This window comes from Bos grunniens, chromosome 12 (genome assembly GCF_055505025.1).
Source record: "Bos grunniens cultivar Pamir isolate PY7600 chromosome 12, Bosgru_T2T1.0, whole genome shotgun sequence".
NCBI lineage: Eukaryota > Metazoa > Chordata > Mammalia > Artiodactyla > Bovidae > Bos > Bos grunniens.
The window spans coordinates 35,595,872-35,615,530 of NC_141176.1; the positions used below are offsets into that span (position 1 = coordinate 35,595,872).

Here is a 19,659-nt window from a genome sequence, read left to right on the forward strand (position 1 = left end):
TTGAGGTGTCTCCCGATTTGTGGGTCTTTTTATGGACTTTGTATTCTGTTCCAGTGATGGGTCGGCACAGTCTCAGCTACTGTAGCCTTATAAGCCTTGAATTTACATGGTGTCAAGACTCCAACTGTGTTCCTTGTTCTGGATGTTCTCACTCCTTTCTATTTCCATATGAACTATAGAATCAATCTCTAATTTCTAAAAAAATGAAAAGCCTGTGAAATTTTGATTGAGGTGACCTCTGATCAATAGGCCAGTATGTAGGAGATATACAGCTTAACAACACATAAACGTGGTGTATTTCTCCATTTATTTGACTTCTTTTATCTCAGCCACATTTTGAGGTCTGTGGTGAATTGGTATCTTGAGTATCTTCTGTGACATTTGTCCTTAAATATTTGTATTCTATTAAATGTTACTTTTATTTAAATATCTGATTGTTCATTAAGAATATGTAGAAATGCAATTGGTTTTTGTAGTGCCTGGTGGCTCAGTGGTAAAGAATCTGCCTGCGATACAGGAGACATAGGTTTGATCCCTGGGTTGGGAAGATCCCCTGGAAAAGGGAATGACAACCCACTCCAGTATACCTGCCTGAGAAATCCCATGGACAGACAGGTACACTACAATCCATGGGGTTGCAAAAGAGTCAAACACAACTTGGCGACTAATCGATAACTTGCATCCTTCAACCTAAACTCGTTTTTTAATTCTACTGGCTTTTCTGTAGATATCATCAAATCTTCTGCATAAATGGTAATGTCATCTGCAAAAAAAAAAAGATGGTTCTTCTTACTTTCCAATGTGGATGCCCTTCATTTCTTTCTGCTTAGGATCTCCAGGACAAAGTTGAACAGAAGTGGTAAGAGTGAACAACCTTGCTAAGGGTTTTGTCAGGAATTATTTTTAATTTTGTCAAATACTGTTTCTAAATTTACTGAGATGACTGATAACTTGCTTTTCTTTTTTGCATGGTAATAAGTTGAATTATACTAATTTTCAATTGCCAAGTCAACCCTGAATTCTTGGAATAAAGTCCTACTTTAGACATGATACATTCTTCTTCTTTAAAAAAAAAAAAAAGGTTGGATTCAACTTGCTAAAATTATATTTAGAAGTTTTAAATCCATATGCTCATGATGGATACTGATCTGTCATTTTTTTCTTCTTGTAAAGTCCTTCTCTGTCTTAATTCATAAAATGAGTTTTAAATATTTCCTTCTCTTCAATTTTCTGCATTTATCTTAAAGTGATATTTCTTTTTCTTAAACATTTGGTAGAATTTACTAGTGATGCTTCTGAGTCTAGAGGTTTATTTGTGGGGAGGGTCTTAATTGCAAATTCATTTACTAATTTTGTAACTAGTATGAATATCTATATCTGTTGGTAAAGTTAATATTTCACATTTAAATATTAATAGCAATGATATTAATCCTATTAGTAAAAATAGGGCTATTCATGTTATCTATTTCTTCCTGAGTAAGCTTGGTATCTTGTAGTTTATGTTTTTCAGGTAATTTGTCCATCTAATCTAAATGTTTTAATTTATTCAACATTAAACTTTGTCATCAATTGTTCCTAGCATTCCCTCATTTCATTTTAACATCTATAGAATCTATAGTAAAGTAACCTCTCCATTTTTATATCTCTAAATTGTGTCTTCTTACTTTTTTCTCTGATCAGTTTGGCTAAAGGTTTATCAATTTTATTGATCTTGTCAAAGAACCAGTTTTTTGTTTCATTAATTTTTTTTCTGTTGTTTTTATGTTTTCTGTTTCATTAATTTCTACTCTGATCTTTATATGTCTTTTGCCCTGCTCACTTTACGCCAAATTTTCTCTTCTTTTTCTAGTTTCTTAAGATGGAAGTTGAATTCATTGGTTTGAGGATTTTTTTCTTTTGTTTCTTCCTTTCCTTTTTCTAATAAAGGAATTTAGTAAATATCAATTTCCCCTAAGTATTAACTTAGCAGTGTTCCACAGTTTTTGAGCTGTTGTATTTTAACTTTCATTTAGTTCAAGCTACTTTATAGTTTCACTTCTGACTTCTTTGAGTCATGGGTTCAAAATCAGAATATTTAGAAGTTACATTTTCTTAGTTTTCAGTGTTTATGGATTATCCAGAGACCTTTTTGCTAAATTGGATTCTATTGTGGTCAGAAAGTATTTTATCTTACTGGTTGCTTGATATTTTTTATTTCCATAGATATTATTGAGCATTGTTTGGGGATAAAATTAAGCTTACTTTAAAATAGTTTCATATTTTTTGGTGTTTCTTTTTAAATATATTAGGTAGAACTGGAACAGTGTTTAGTCTAAGGCTAATTACTCTCCACCACTGACTGAATCAGACCTTTCTGTGTACTCCACCCAAAGCTCTGTGAATCCTGAGATTTTTCAGTCTATTCCTCTACCCTTTCTAGAGGGCAATTACTAATCAAATGTATTTATAAATTGTTCATACATCTGTCACACACTCCTTAATATAGTCCCTTCAGTGTGCTCAGAACCATTGGGTGTGGCTCCCCAGTAAGAGAGCCTCATGATAAGCCATCACATGTTTCTGAGATAAAAACAGTCACACAGGAATTTGGAAACTTAACGACTGTTCTGAATTACAAATATAGACTAATCATTATAAAACGTGCCCAAAATGTATGCCAAGTTACATCATACTGACTTTATGTATGTTTCATTTTTTGGAGCTACTTTTCAATTCCAAGTAAACCAAGAAGGAATACCTTTGAGAACAATTCTAAACATCCAGTTGAATGGGAATCCAAAGAAGATCTCCAAGCTACCCAAATCCATTATATTATAAAGCACCAGATGGCACTCTGCTTTAAACCACATCCCAGTCCTCTTCTCCAGAAAAAAGTGATATTTTATACAAAGGGGGCAAGAAGAAAAGTTACGACAATGAACTTATGACATTTTCACAAGAGGTAGGCACAAGTTGTGTTAGGTGCTCAGTTGTGTCCGACTCTTTGCGACATGGACTGTAACCTGCCAGGCTCCTCTATCCATGGGATTCTCCAGGCAAGAATACTGGGGTGGGTTGCCATTTCCTTCTCCAGGCACAGCTAAGTGAGTCCATATAGATTCATATTGTATATGAAAACAAATTTTAACAATTCTGTTCTGCTTTATAATCCCCCAAATATATTAATATTTGCTTGCTGAATAAATTAAGGAGTTTCCATTGAAAAGTTCCCTTCACTTAAATTTTGGTCAGATTCTAAATAATCAAGTGTGTATTATGTTGAAAGATCATGAGTTTCTCTAAGAATAAAACTCAATAGTTGACCAATTTTAAATGGCTTAAAATTTTAAAGCACCAAATGTGACCTTATGACTACAAAAAAAAAAAAAACACTTCTATTTATCCAAGCTACAATAATAATATTTATTCTTTCTATTTTAGTTTTAGTTTTCCTATAATTTGAGCTCCTGTTATTTGAAAAAAAAAAAAACATGACCCAAGGGTCCATAGCAACCAGCTAATTAGGATACAGAGCAGCTCGATGGAGTGCAGTTTGACTGTTTCAAGGAGTTGATGTGTTTGGCAACACGTGTAGTACCATGTAGAATGCAGAGCAGGGCAGTGGCTCTCAGATGAGGACTTGATGTGACTAGACTTATTTTCAGGCACGTTAATTCACGTACTTTGACAGGAAGCACCGCTGATACGACTCTTCCCCTTAATAATCCACATTTTAAGAGAAGCAAGCATTTTGCATCTGGAACCAAATGAAAGCTCTGAGATGAGAACAGCAGAATCCAGCCTTCTCGAATAGGAAATATGCCAGGAGGAGGCAACAGGAAGCATGGACATAGGCACATGAGAGTCACCTCAGAATTTAAAACTGCTTCTTGGAAGCAGATTATCAGAAAAAATCCAAATTTTGCACCCTCCCTGGTGGCTCCACAGTAAAGAATCTGCCTGCCAATGCAGGAGATCCAAGTCCAATCCCGGGGTTGGGAAGATCCCCTAGAGGAGGAAATGGCAACCCACTCCAGTACTCTTGCCTGGAGAACCCCATGGTCAGAGGAGCCTGGTGGGCTAAGGTCAGAGGGGTCGAAAAGAGTCAGACACAACTAAGCAAGCACAGGCAAGCACCAAAGTAGCATTTCAGGACTCAGATCAATCTCTGGACGGCACCACACTGGTGGACGGTCGTGTCAGGGAAATGTTCTGCCCTCGGGTTCTCTCCATCCAGGGCTGGTCATGTGTGTCTCCTGAGGATGGCACTCTCTCTTCTTGCCACTACACTCTGCTTTGAATGCCCCTGGTGGTAGTTGGTGCTGGTTAGTTGTTCAGTCATGTCTGACTCTTTGCAACCCCACAGACCATAGCTGATGGGATTCTCCAGGCAAGAATACTGGAGTGGATTTCCATTTCCTTCTCCAGGGGATCTTCCCAACGCAGGAATCCAACCTGGATCTCCTGCATTGCGGTGGATTCTTTACCATCCGAGCCACTAGGGAAGCCCTGCTTTGAACACTGCTCTAATTCAATTAGCCCTCATCCCCTAAACACAACATCATAAACTCCTCCAGAGAAATTCTAAAGACCACCTACCACATCCCACTCATTCCATTTATTCTGCAGCAGGCACTGAAGCATCTCTACTCTTCAAATATGGGACAAAGAGAGAAGACCCAGGAAAGCAGGAAGCCAGGGCCCCCTAAGCTAGAAAAGGATTAACTACAGATTTTTAATTCTGGTGAAGACAAAATGAGAAGTTTTATCCCCCTAACCACAATGTGTAATTTCATCTCTGCAGTATAAAAGTTGCTGTTAGAGGCCCCTTTATATTTCTCTTTTATTTACCTTTAATTGGAGGATAAATTGTTTTACAACATTGTGTTGGTTTCTGCCATTCATCAGCATGAATCAGCCATAGGTATACTTATGTCTCCTCCTTCTTGAACCTCCCTCCCACCTTCCACCCCATCCCAGTGCTCTAGGTTGTTACAGAGCACCGGGTTGAGTTCCCTGAATCATACAGCAAATTCCCACTGGCTATCTATTTTATACATGGTATTGTATATGTTTCCATGCTACTCTCTCTATTGCTCCTTTCTTTATATTTCAATGAGGTCGGTTGTATGGGAGATGAGGTTGTTTCCAAAGCTTCATTGGTTCTTGTACCTTCAGACTCCTGGTATCCTTAAAAGATATCACAAATATGGAACTGATAACGTTTTGAAATTCTGGTGGGTTTTCCTGTGGATTTGCCCACAGAAGGAAAAATGGTGCAGCCTCTGTTTCAGAAGAAACCCATTTACTGCCCAGGAGCAGATCATCTACAGAAAGAGTCTGTACCATCAAATTCAAGAACACTCTATTAAAACACTGTCCTGGGGAAGCAGGGGTGGGAGAGGGGTGGAGTGAGAGGGTGGGTCTAGCAGATGCAAACTTATATATAGAATGGCTAGCAAAAGGTCCTACTGTATAGCACATGGAGCTACATTCAATCCTGTGATAAACCGTAATGCAAAAGAATATGAAAAAAAGGGGGGAAAAAAACATTGTCTTAAAACAATAGGACTTGAATGGGAATACATCTAACTGTGTTCTTATATATTCCTGTAAATTGGATACATAGTTGAAGACGGGTGACGTTCATGGAACATTCTCCTAATTGCCTTCTCATATGGGCACCCCAGTCCAACAGGATCCAAACTGCACGCTTATATAACAGTCGCCATGGAACTCAGCCTGAATTTAAGTAACAAGCTCTGAATTTGACTTCTTTCCCTCCACTACATCTTTAGCACTGTTTCATGTCGTATAGCAGCTGCTCAATACATATTTATTGAAAGAATGTAGTGGATATTTTAAAGCTTGTATTTTCACCTCTTTTATTATTCTGTATTTTCAGTGCTATCCTGTTGTGGACTGTGCCTGTGACATGAGGTAAATGAGAGGGGGATGTTAAAGTAATAGTAACAAAAACTAATAGGGTCACCTTCCTCTAAACACAACGAAAGTCTGTGCGTGCAGCCCCCAAAGACACCGTGCAGCCAAGCTGGCCTGACTGCAGGCCGGCCACCTCCATCTCCAGGAACCAAGGCCCCGACTGGTGCTGGCCAATCAGCCAGCCCTCTCTACTTTCTCAGGGTCCATCACAGGCGTCCAGGAAACTCCAGTAAAAGACCCAACAAGCCCAGATTCTCCACGAACAAAGCACCATCGACACATCCAGAGGGCCGGCAGCTATAAGCTCTCTCTCCCATCTCTCCTGCTCTTTTATGTTTCATCCCAGACATGACGACCTCAGATCCTCAAAAGTCCACATGAGGCGCATGTACATATCCCGGCCCCCGGCCCCTCCCATCCCCAGGTTCATTGCAATACACCACGGTGCCTGTGGTTTAAGCTCCGGGACCCCTGGGGGACCCCGCCTGTCTCTTTACCACTGATGCCAGCTCCACACAACCAAAGAAAGGGGGAAGGAAGGCATGAGGAAAAGGAAAACAGAAAGGGAGGGAGAGAGGGCAAGATTTGCTCGGCTGTGGAATGAAGAGACATTCAGAGGACCGCCTGCTTCTGAAAGAGCAGTTATAGTCCTCAGCATCCTCATGGGCCAGGAGAAGCCCTCTTTTTATTCATCAGAAGCAGAAATCCCACAGAGCTGCCATCCACTTGCCCTGCACACCCGCAGACACTGGAAGCCAAAGACAACAGCCAGGTGGAGCCTCCAGAGTGCTCTGCCGCACCCCACAAAGTGTTCAGAAAGAAGCCTGCCAGAGTGTGTTCACAAGCAAGGTTCCCCAAGCCGGGCCACGGACATGGTCAGGACCACTTACCCACCCCCGGAGGCCCTGAGCAAAGCAGGCAAACTCAGCAGCTCAGCCCAACATGGGCCGATACACAATCTTGTAAATCCTTCATTCCCAGCATCAAATGTGCCCAGTTCAGTCCATGAAAAACCAATGGGAATCACAACCAAAACCACAGCGTAATCAGAAGGATCTTCAGAAGGGCTGGGAAAAACAACAACAGCCAGTTACAAGCACAGTTGGCCAACGGTTGTTGAGATACCTGGTGCTGTGCTCAGTTGTGTCCAACTCTTTTGGAACCCCTGGACTGCAGCCCGCCAGGCTCCTCTGTCCATGGGATTCTCCGGGCAAGAAGTCTGGAGTGGGTTGCCGTGCCCTTCTCCAGGGGATCTTCCCAACCCAGGAGTTGAACCTTGGTCACTTATGTCTGCTGCATTGGCAGGTGGGTTCTTTACCACTAGCACCACCTGGGAATTTTGAGATACCTGGGGATGCCTACAACTTTTTAAATTCAAGTTGTTTTAAAAATGTTTTCCAAGACATAAGCTGGAATACATTCAGAGAATAATGAGAAACCTAAAGATGGATTTTCTCTTTGACTATCAACCAAACAGCAAAGAGGCCTCTCTTTGGTGTCTTCTCGACCTCCCTGGTTGCAGTCAAAACACTGTCCAACCTTAGAGCCAGACCCACCGCCCTACTGAGTGTGAGCTGGCACAGTGCCAAGGGGTAGGTAGGGCCCACGTGGGCAACACTTATTGCCAATTTCTTCCCAAAGATGATAGAAAAGGCCGTGTCTCATTTCTGCCTGCTCCCCCTACCAACCCAGTGAAGAAAATGTCAAACAAAAATTCTTATAAAGACCTAAGGGAACCGGCCGCCCAGGCACAGGGCAGGGAGAGAAGCCACACGGAGCTCTCCTCCCACCTGGCCAGCCCTACACACTCCCCAGGATGCGGTACTCTTAATGATGGAGGCAGGCACCTTACAGTCTCATAATTCCTCCCTGTCCCACTGGCAACAATAAAATATCAGTTTTAAAACATGAAATGCCTGTGGACACAGTATAACACTGCCTGTATCACAGATGCATGCACACAGACACACGGGCTTGGTGGCTCATGCATGTTTTGAGTCCATCTGGTGCATTCCCCAACCCCCACCATTTCATTGCACTTTCGCACAAGTGGCCACAAACAGTGGATCTAAATCTGGCACGTTTCGAGGTCAAATGACACAGCACACACAGAACGCGACCTCAGACAGAGCCTTTGTCCCCTCACCGTCCATGGAGGCCTGCACACAGCTCCGAGTGCTGCCCGAGGCATGCCCACGCCTCTCTAACCCTGGCACTCCCCACTCCTTCATCTCAGGCTCACAGAAAAGACAGACACCTGGGTGGGTCTGCTCCCCCCTCCCAGCACCCCACCTCCTCGTCCCCTCAACACACACGCAACAGCTGTAAGAGCAAGGAGATCGTGTTTTTAAAATTCCATCAGTTGGTGTAGGCACAGAGTCGGAAGCAGCTCCAACATGGACATCGAGTAAAAAATACCAGTTTTCCAAAGTCTGTAATTTTGTATTTACACAAATTACATAATCCTGTATGTATTTACATACAATTACAGATTATCAAGTAAATAACACAGCATAGTGTCAATGAGATGAAATCACATGAAAACCATAAACTGAAGCTGTTCACTGACCCACAGAGCAGGACATGGTGGGGACAAGTGCCCGGGGGTGACCTGGCATGTCCTGCGGCACAGCCTGGGGACAGGTGCCCCAAGATGACCTGGCATGTCTGTTGGCATGGCCTGGAGACATTTGCATGACAGATGGGGGGGTGATCAATCCATGTCCGTTAAGTCTGTGACTGAGGTGCAGCGTTGGCACCAGTTAAGACAGTGGTTTGGCTGGCCAGGCTCATGTTTGTGAAAACTGGACCCACCACTCCAGAAGTGGAGGGGCAGCTGTCCACGGCCTTGAGTGCCTTACGACAAGAACCGGGTGCAAAGCCAGGAGCTGGGGGGCTCACTCCACGGCCCCACAGGACAGTGCCAGCCCCAGACCTGAGCCATCCACTCCCCTGGCACACTTATGTACAGAAATTGCATAAGTCAGTATTTATTTATTTACACACCATTACAGTTTATTATATCAGTTGCCAAAGCATATAACATTTTGTTTTTCTTTAAAAAAAAAAAAAATCACTGAAAAAAAAAAAAAACCTCCAAAAGTCAACATTAAAGTAGCACTTTCTAGGAACCCATGGAGAGCTTTGTCTTTTTCGCAGATGGTTTTCTTTCTCTCCGACAGGTCAATCCAGCATCTAGTGCTACCTTAAGATCACTTTTGGCTGTCTCCTAAAATCAGTTTCTTCAGTGCTAAACATTGTACCCACGACATCCTAGAAACGTGATCCTTCCCTGTGGTCAGAGGCTTGGTGTTTCTCAGCCAAAAATATTAAATGCCTTTTGGAAAATCTACAGCCTGAATATGTGCACATATTAGCAGCAGCAAAGGGTTAAATAATAAATAAGAATACTACATCTTGGGATTAAATGCAGCTTCTGTTTAGAGGAAAAAAAAGAAAATAAATGAAGAGGACATTCTGACCTTTATCATGAATCAGATATTTTACATTGCTTCTGCCCCCTCCCCCACATCATTTCTTAGTTCCAAATCTTGGACTTGGTTCTTCCTTAATGCACATCAGTGAACCTGCCCATTCTCCACTTTGGGCCAGGGAAGGGGCCCCTGTGCTATTGACAAGAAGCCATGAGCTTCTACCTCAAAACAGCTTTGACTCACCAGTGACATAGTTTTATTTTTCATACAGAATGTGCATCAGAGCAAAACAAAGCTGGAATATTAAACTTTAAAATTAGTTACATAAATCCCAACACATTTTTTAACTGTCACTTTCAATTTCCCATGTAACTGGCTAGAAAGCGTTATATGTGGTATTTGAATTTGTTATAAATTTCTTCTTCTTAAATATTGCTTTAAGAATTTGGCTCTCTTCTCCTTAGTATAGAGTAAGAAATAGTCTCCCTTGCCCAAGGGAAGGTTTCAAAATTATTGCTACTAAAGAAATATGTATTCTTATGCTTTTCAGCATAAAATGTTATAAAAGGCTAGTAAAAGAGATATTATAAAGTAACTTCCCCTCTAAAAAAATCAAGTGCTTGTGAAGACCTTTTTAAAAAACAAAACACAGTCAACAAGTATTTATTTTCCCTCTCATTGTCATGATTGATGGAGATTTATTAGTTTCATTTTGCAAGTCTTATTTGAAGGGTGTTTTTACCAGGTATTATGACAGGTCACACGGAAAGCAATTTTCTATAAAAGATGTTACAATGACCCCTATGGTGCTTGTGTAATTTAATATCTGAAAGCCAAGTTTATAAGAATTATCCTGCTGTTTTGATTCAGAGTGTTGTCCCCTAAAAAAAAAAAAATCTGTACCAAGTAAGCTTTTTTTTCCTTTTTGAGAATTCTAAACCAGTACATGTTTGACATGACTCCTGTTGTTCTGGAGCTTGACTAAAACAAAAACACAGTCATTGTTTAGCTTTGGTATATTCTGCAATAGATTTCGACAAGTAGGATATATACCAACCATTATGTTCTCCAACCACGATAGAGGAAGCCACTTAGGAGAGAGGAAATAGTACAGACACAGAATAAACGTTTGAGACCCAGTTAATCTTTAATCCTCTGGGGTAAGCTATGGGACAAGCAGTCTGAAGAGTGGATACTCGGTGTCATGAGCGGTACGCGTCAGTTTACAGTAACATGGGCACGACAGCGGCTGTCGCCTTCGGGACACAGGGCCATTCGAGTGTCTGAAATCCATGCACGCCACGTTCGCACGTGGACTCACCACAGGTTCTAGCGGACTTGCCATTTAATGCTTACAGAGCCTAAAGCTTCCAAATGCCTATCTGGCCTGTACATATTTCATTAAAAATAAACTCTATATAATAAATAAATATATAAAATAAATAAAATGTCGCCTTTGGAATCTCTATAAATAAATTTAACTTTTTTTCTTTTTCTTTTTTTTTTTTTACTAAGAGGTCTTTGCTTTAAATTCACTGGGATGACACCCGTGACAAGGAACCGAGAAAGTCTTGTCGGTAAGACCGCGCCCGCCGCACCTGCGGAGACGCAGCGGGCCCGTGGCCGCCGGCCAGTCCCGACGCGTCCAGGTGGAGCGGCTGTGCTGACCAGGATGAGAAAGGACAGACCGGGCAGGTACATGCATGGCCTGTCCTCTCTGCTCCCCTCTCTCTGCAGGCCCTGCCCCCATGTGCCCCCCACCCCACATCCCCAGCCGCCCTCTGCCCCAAGACCCACCCAGCAGCACAGCAGGCAGGGGTCCCGCGGGAGGACAAGCCCGGAGTACAGCACAGTCACACGTCCCCTCCACGCCTCCGTCAGGCTATGCATGCGACAGAGTTTGGCAACAATGGATGTGATGACACAGCAAATCAATAGGGACCCACCGCGTGAAACCTTTATAGTGGTTACTTTTTTAAGGGCTCAAGTGAAGAAAAGGTCTTTGTCAACTTTGGCTTAGGATATCCTTATAGAGTTCGGGTACTTTGTCAGGGTCCACGGGTCTGGGTAAAAAATGGGTGAATTTCTGGTGCCGCTTAGTCCTGGTTCCTTCCCGGGGGGTCCCGTCCTTATTTAACGCGACGTAGAACCTCCGTCCAGTGTCCACATGCTTATACAGGTTGGAGGAGTACGTGTTGTACCAGTTCTCTTCAAACTGTTCTCTGAAGACACACTCTTGCGTGAGTTTTTCCTGTTAAAAAACAAAAGCAAATATTTTGCAAAATTAGCTCCTTTCTGTATTTAAAAGTTGTTACATAACTGGTGAGAAAATACCGATTTTAACCCACTTTAAAGGCACTCTGCAAAAGCTACTTACCTCTATAAATTCAACTATGTTCTAATTTTTTTTGTAACGATTAAAGCACAAAAACAATCTAAATTTCTTCTAGTTAAACTTTTCCGAGTGCCAATTATCTGAATGAGTCAGCAGGCAAAGGCAACTAACACCATGAGCTGTTCCTGTTTTCACCACAACGGTTAGGATGGAGACCATCCTGGGGGCGGGGAACCTTCTCGTGGACAGAGCTTGAGAGCCGCTTCATCGTCAGCATCCTTTCAGAGTCCTTGCCGTGTGGACCAACATCACCCATGATGTTACAAGTTTTCTGCCCTTTGAAGCAGTGGAAGTTATTTATTACTCTACAAGAGTGGTTTTCAAACTTCAGCGTGCAGAAGAATCACTTTGGGATACTTTTTTTCTTTCAATGTAGAGTTCCAATCCCCAGCCCTTTACAATTCTGAGCCAGAAAGTCTGGAAATACGAATTTTGAACAGGCCATTGGGGACTTTGGAGGCAGCCACCACTGGGTCCACAAGTTGAGATACAAAGCTTTCTATCAGGACTGGGTCTTCCTTAGTACAAAGAAGTGAAGACAAAAATCCCAGCCCTTGGGCTTCCTTCAATTTAGACAGAAGAACCATTCCCCTCCCGGTTTAAAAGCAGAAAGGCTCCACATTTTCATAAATGTATTGCACTTTGCCTTTCACTGGAGCTTTATGAAAGCCTGGATTCCCAGGAACCACACAACCAGGGCCCCTGCAGTCATGTATCCTGAGCGCCAAAAGGAGTAAGGACCGGAGGCCCTGCTCACATCTCACCCCGACCGCGAGCTCACTCCAGGCACAGACACAAATGAGGCAATGCGGGGCGGGTTGGTGGGCTGCTAAAACTTCAAGGTCCACACCTTCCCAGGTGGTAATGTAAAAAATAAACACTAAAATGACTTTTGAAAATATTCCCCTTGCTCTTGCACACCTGGCCCCTTATGTAAGTAAGAAAACCTACAAATATATATTCACGCAGTTACACACTTGAGGACACAACTCAGCGCACTGATTCACAGCCAGCCTGATGGACAGTGAGGGTGAGGACAAGGGGGGCGAGTCCTGCTGAGGATGCTGAAAACCAGAGGCCTCGTGAGCCAGCTTCCTGACATCGTTCACCAAACGCTTAAACCACCCAAGGCACACAGGACCCACACCTCCTAGGAGGGGCACTTCTGGATAATCAAAATGCACTGAGTGAGTTGGTAGCAAAATATGTCCTTGGACAAGTCTCTGTTAAGTGAGCTGAACCAGGGGAAAGGATCGAGCAAGAAAGACCAATGGGGAAACACTGGACCACTGATGCCAGGTCTACAGGGACAAGGGTGTTGCAGGGGGAGCGGCAGCCCCTCCCCTGGGAACTAACAGAAAGGCCCCCACCTCCCTCCATGAGCAAACCCAGAGGAAACCCCCACACTGGGGAGACCAGGCTGAATGTGATTTCTCTTCCATCTCCATTAAAGCGGACAAAATAAAACTAGTGTTAAAGACATTAACAGCTACTTCAGACTTTACTTCCATCTGTATAATAAATATTCTCCCCACAGACAAGATTACTCTTGGCTTAAAAGGTCTGGTTTGAGTTTGCAGTGATTAAGTAAGTTTTCTAAGCAGGTGATGTTCATTTATTTTCTGCTTAATAAAGTGGACCAAAGAATGGAATTGTAGAGCCTTCAGTTCTACCAAGGAAATCAAAAAAGGAATTTTCTTTTTCTTAGCAGGAAACCACATTACCTGACAGATGCATGTGTGTGCTAAGTCACTTCAGTCGTGTCAGACTTTGTGTGGCCCCCCTGTACTGCAGGCTGCCAGCCTCCTCTGTCCATGAGATTCTCCAGGCCAGAACACTGGAGCGGGGGGTTGCCATGCTCCCCTTCAGGGGATCTTCCCAACCCAGGGATGGAACCCATGTCTCTGATGACTCCTGCATCGGCAGGTGGGTTCTTTACCACTGCACCGCCTGGGAAGCCCTGGAAGATACTTTGTTTATGAAACAGGGTTCCCCTCCTCCTGGACCCTGAGCTGTGCCCCGGCCTCCATCTGCTCTGAATACGGGTCACACCTGCTGGGCACTGGCCCTCCATGGATCAGGACAAGACATGCCACCTCAGGGTCTGCACCCATGAGGGGCCTGCCTTTGGAGCCACAGGCATGCTCCCAGCTTCAGCCTCCACAGCCCCTCCTGGAGCAGGTCAGCGCCACACCTGGGGCAGGGCCAGGTCAGGCGCACAGCTGGGGACCGGCGCCCAGAGCTCAGGACACCACTGGTCATCAAGGTGGCTGTGGTCACATCAGAACCTCTCAGAACTGGAGCAAACCTCAGCCAACAGCAAGTGTGTCTTTCCCCCGAAAATGCCCTAGACGGGGGTCCCTGCTCAGGATCCTGTCGTCATGGTGAAGGGGCATCTCCAGGAGCCCTGCCCAGACTCCCCACCTCCCACTTCTCACTAACAGAGGCTCCCTCCAGATACCCTATCCGTCCAGAGACTTCCAAGGCCCCTCCAAAGGGGCTTTACATGTTTGGGGGGTATTGTCAGTTTACAAAAAAACCTTTTTAAAAAAGTTGAATGTGGTTAAGAAACTGAACTAACCTTTTCACTGCTCCACAAACATGGCTCTGTTTCCCTTATGAGGCTGTTGTAACGTTGTTACACATACAATATAACTTTTTAGACAACTCAGAAAATGAAGTAAACTGTTCCACTATGATCTCCAGACAGCAGTTTTTGTGATGGCTGAAAGGTCAATCATCTCATTCTTGGGAGGGCTGGATAACTTCAGTTAACTATTTAAATGAGGCATGCAGACAATACATTGCCAAACGCCTGGTCCAGTTGAACTCCTCTAATTATTATGCAAGGATTACAATGCCGCTCAGATAAACCTGCAGACCTTAAAAACTTTTTCTAATTTAAAGGATCATAAAAATTGAAGACCCTGATACCTTTCTATACCATGTATACGCTTTCAAATAATTTTTTCTTACTATTTGGGTTTATGTTAATTAGTGATTTTTGTTTTAGACAAACACAAAGTAGCAAGAGTTACAGAATTAATCTTTTCATGACCAGACTTCAGTACTTAGGGATAAAATATTTAGTTGAGGTGAATATATTTATGTTAGGAATGTGCAGTCCAAAGTTATTTACCTAAATTAAAAATAAGTAAATAGATGCAAATCAGGACAGCAAAAATATATACATTAACCTGTATTTTTATATATATATGCAAAGGAGAAGAAACAGTTTCTGCCTTCAAATAAACTATACACTTTAGAATTATAGAACTCAGATGTTTTAAAACTCACCACATGTTTCCAATGCAGACGGTTTATAGAGTATTCCACTATAAAGTGATCAATTCTTGTTTTATTGTATTTCCATGTTTTAATTTTTTTTTTAGATTATTTAACTGTAGCTGTTTATGGCATACCTATCTTTGAACTGCTGGATTATGTCACTAGGCTTGGGTGGAGAATGTGGCTTTAATTCAAAAGTCTTCTAAAGCCCATGCTTTGGAACAAAATCTGGTGAATGTTAGCAACTATGGAAACCTCTTTTCATTTTATATCATCAAATTCTAAGCAGTGGGAAAAACTGAAATTAAAACTTCAAAACTTTTACCAATCCTATTAAAACCAAAGTATGAGATAATAATGTGAAAATTATAGTATGCCCCAGAGAATACTTAGGAATGTTATACGACATAAACTCATATGGACACTAATTTCAACTATTTGACAATTGGAAAATGTGTAATTCACATGGGCGTTACCATGCCCAAGTCCCCATTTAAAAACTGAAATCAGAAGTTTTCAAACTTTGAGAGTCAAGAGTTCTCATTGAAAATACATAGACTTATGCTGCTATTTTAAAACATGGTTCCATTTTTATACATATAAACATATGGTGTAGTTCTAACCACACCATCCAAATGGTTGCTTGTGTTCAACTCAAAGAGTTGTTTAAACCCCCAGCATAAACTCACAATATGTAAATCCCAAGGTCAGAAGTCACACTGATAGGAGAGTTTCCGACCTTTTATAAGTTAATGATTTGATGTGATCACTCATTCTCTGTTGTTGTTGTCCAGTTGCTAAGACCTTTCTCATCCATCACCGAGGTTTCCACGTGCAGGCTTATAGATTCAGCAACCCCGCTCTCCTTACCTCCTTGTTGTTCAATCGCCAAGTTGTATCTGACTCTTTGCGACCCCACTGACTGCAGCACACCAGGCTTCCCTGTACTTCACTGTCTCCTAAAGTTTGTTCAAACTCATGTTCGTTGAGTTGGTGATGCCATCCAACCATCTCATCCTCTGTCATCCCCTTCGCCTGCCTTCAGTCTTTCCCAGCATCAGGGTCTTTTCCAATGAGTCAGCTCTTCGCATCAGGTGGCCAAAGCATTGGACCTTCAGCTTCAGTCCTTCCAATGAATCCTCAGGGTTGATTTCCTTTAGGATTGACTGGTTTGATCTCCTTGAAGTCCAAGGGACTCTCAAGAATCTTCTCCAACACCACAGTTCAAAAGCATCAATTCTTCAGCACTCAGCCTTCTGCCTATCGTTTATCCCAGTCACGGTATTTAGACTTCCCTTAACTCCAATTACTTGTATAGATGCACCTTCCTCATTAGTAATCCAGCTGTAAAGTCTTAGTGGGAACTGTTGCAAGGATCGGGGTGATTAAATATAATGATGAAAGGACCACTATTAAGAAGCCAGGTCTTTTAGTGCTTCTCTCCTGGGAGAAGTCTCCAAACAGAAAGCAACAAACACAGAGAACAGGTGGGAAGACACTGTGTCTTATTTGATTAGAAGCTCCATTTAGGTCCAGTCCCTTAACATGTCTCACGTCCAGACTCATGTTTCAAAACCTCTTTAAAATCCCCACCATCCCCCATGGGCCTGCTTTTACACCTGCAATCCTGGCCATCAAATGTGCCACTGGAATTGGGGGAACATGTGAAGAAGCAGATGTGTCTGGTGAATGCACATAGAACAAGGTGGACAGGCAATACTGTGTCATCAAATATACAGAAAATTAAGAATTCCTACATTCTCTCCACTCCTTCCACCAAACCAAACCAAACCCTCCAGAAGTGGCTTAAGCATCTGTGGACTCGAAGGCAGGGCCCAGTCTGAATCTGGAGGAACACACCGACATCTCCTAGGTTGTATGCTCACCAGCCACGTGGTACCCACAGTTCAGCCAAGGACAAGACCTGCCAAGAGTACTGCAGGGCAGACAAGGCTACTTAGAGGTAATCTTCACAGCTACCCCCAGAGACAGACATTTGTTTCGTACATCATGTTAGTTCACATACTTGCAATATATTTTCAGAGATGGAGACCCACAGGGGAAAGAAAGTCCCGCCCAAGGTTGAAGAGAATTCCAGTTTGAGAAGTTTAATATTCACTGTAGGCAATATTCTTACTTCTGTCTCAGTGTCTAGACAATGCACATTTGATTCATCTGCCAAGAACTCTACAGGAAAAGTTCATGAAATTTCTTTCAGGATCTTCGAACACCTAGTTAAAAAGAAAGCTTATGTAACATTTCTTACCACAGTAACTATCTTGATGAGAGAAGTCATTCAATGACCACTTAAAATGCACATCACAGACTTGCAAAAGCTGAAAAAACTTCAAGCTAAATATTACTCTCTCTAAAAACTGAAAGTAGAAGCACAGACAATGGAGGAAAAGTGGAGAGCTTCAAGGCAGGGAGGTGGAATGAAGGAAACAATTCCTGTTGTTAAGGACACACCTAGAAACAATGGGACCCAGGCACCGAGTCTGCAGGACAATCAACACACATTGCAGGGAGTGGAATCAAAACAGAAAAATGTACCAAAGATTTTCTGTGGTAGACGAAACAGGCAAAGGCCTTGGGTTGCAGAAATGAAATTAGAGAAACTGAAAGATTAACAAAGACAATGGCTGTATAAGCCCAAAGGCAATTTCTGAAGAACTACAAGATTCACAGAATCTCTGCAGTGAAGTGATGGTGACCTCACACACACACACACACACACACACCCACACACACACACACACCCACACCCAAAATGGGGTTGATCAGCCATCCTGGGCCTCAAGTTCCTTCTCTGTGAAGAGAGGGTACAGGACCCAGAGACATCTAGGGTCTCTCTCAGCCTAAGAGCAAATGGTCCAGGCTTGGAGCATCCAGTGTGGAAGCCGAGATGCCCACAATGACTGGAGAAGGACACGCTGAACGGGAAATGGAAAAGGAGCTGCAGTGTCGCTGGAAAGTAGGGAAGAAACCAACTAAAATGTGCAGCATCCGTTGCCAACGCAAGACGCGGCCAAGTGATGCTTCTGGCAGCAGCCAAGCAGGGAAGCTGCTGTTTCAGGGAAGAAAGGACAGGGACAAAGACAGGGCTATGGCACCAGGGGCCCCTCCTTCCCTCCCTGGGAGACTGGCACGACACCCCCCTCAGAGGGTGTCTTATGTTGGGGGCCCACCGCTGACCTCTTCCCTATGTTGACCTCAATAATCACAGCTCGTGAATGAACATCTGCCTGACCAACAAAACCTGTGTCATGAGCTACCCCAAGAGAACTGACTGGGAAGAAAAACCAAAACCTGTAGCAAAACAGTTCTCAAAGTCACAGAGTATCCAGAGCACATGCGTGCTTAGTCAGTTAGTTGTGTCCAACTCTTTATGACCCCATGGACTGTAGCCCACCAGGTGCCTCTGTCGATAGGATTTCCCAGGAGAGGTTTACCATTTCCTTCTCTAGGGGATCTTCCTGACCCAGAGATCGAACCCATATCTCGTGTGTATCCTGCATTGCCAGGGGGATTCTTTACCCACTGAGCACCTGGGAAGCCTGGGGAGGGCCTAGAGCTGGGGGCAAAGCTGGACGTGTCACACAAGGCAGAGGAAAGGCGGCCCCAAAGAGCAGTGACCAAGGACTGGGAACTTCTCAGACACACACAGTCATCCCCCCAAGATGCACAGAGAAACCCCTCATGGGGTCACACACACACACGTGTCTCTGCTACCTCCTGACTCCCCGGGTGCCCCCACCACTCAGCTCCAACTGGATTCACATCAACCCAGACTCCTCTAGAACCAAACTCATCCTCCCAGCCCCCACCTGGTGGTACAGAAATGGCCCCATGCTCGTGGAAAGTTACCGGTGCCATTGTCCCTTCCTCTGGGCAACATGTGGGTCACTCTCTCAGGGCCCCTCTGCTAACAGCCCACTTCCAGGACAAATTCGAGCTGACACTGTCAGTCACCCTGCTCCCCCCAGGCACCAAATCCACAGGCCATCATGGGCCATTTTCAAAACAGTGCTGTCACCCTGAGACCCCAACTCTGGGGGTGGACACTCTGGTACTGCCATGGCTGGTAGACTTTGCCAGCATGTGGACAGGAGAAACCATCCTCACCACCATCAGTGATGGAAACTCTGTCCTTAATAAAGAAATCCAACTATTTAATTCAACTAAGAACATAACATACTAATGTGCTGCACTTAAGAAGAAGGTATACAAAATGAACCTCGGCAAACACAGCTTTATGGTTTACAGTCTGAAGGATAAAGCAAGGGATGTCATAGTTTGATCTGAAGGAAAATGCTTATTTCCTTTCAAACATGATGTCCTAACTCTTAACTTCTGAATTCAAAGGTGCAAGAAACACGACTTCCATGGGTCTTGCACAGGGAACTCTGAGGTTGGACGGGACAGCACATCCATCATGGCTGCACTCAGTCCTGAAGGAGGTTGAGGAGCCACTGCTTAGCCCCCAGGAGCCCAGACGGCGCCCACGCCAGCCATCCTCACAATGGTTCCTACTCCAGCCCACAACCCTGAAGCCTGGAGCTCGGGTCCCAGCCCTGTGTTTCCCCCACTCCATGCTTCATCTCCAAGTTCAAAGTCTTC

The 19,659-nt window shown here is 43.6% G+C and overlaps 1 protein-coding gene across 2 annotated transcripts in view; it reads right to left on the minus strand.

Annotated features, from left to right (window-relative positions):
• Nucleotides 1-10,480: 10,480 nt before the first annotated feature.
• Nucleotides 10,481-19,659, minus strand: part of FGF9 (fibroblast growth factor 9) — a 29,132-nt gene continuing 19,953 nt past the window's right edge. For both annotated transcript variants that reach the window (XM_086329737.1, XM_086329736.1), the window contains exon 3: nt 10,481-11,607. In XM_086329737.1, coding sequence (XP_086185863.1) covers nt 11,362-11,607 — 246 coding nt within the window. In that variant the 3' untranslated portion in view covers nt 10,481-11,361. The remainder of the gene's footprint in view (nt 11,608-19,659) is intronic.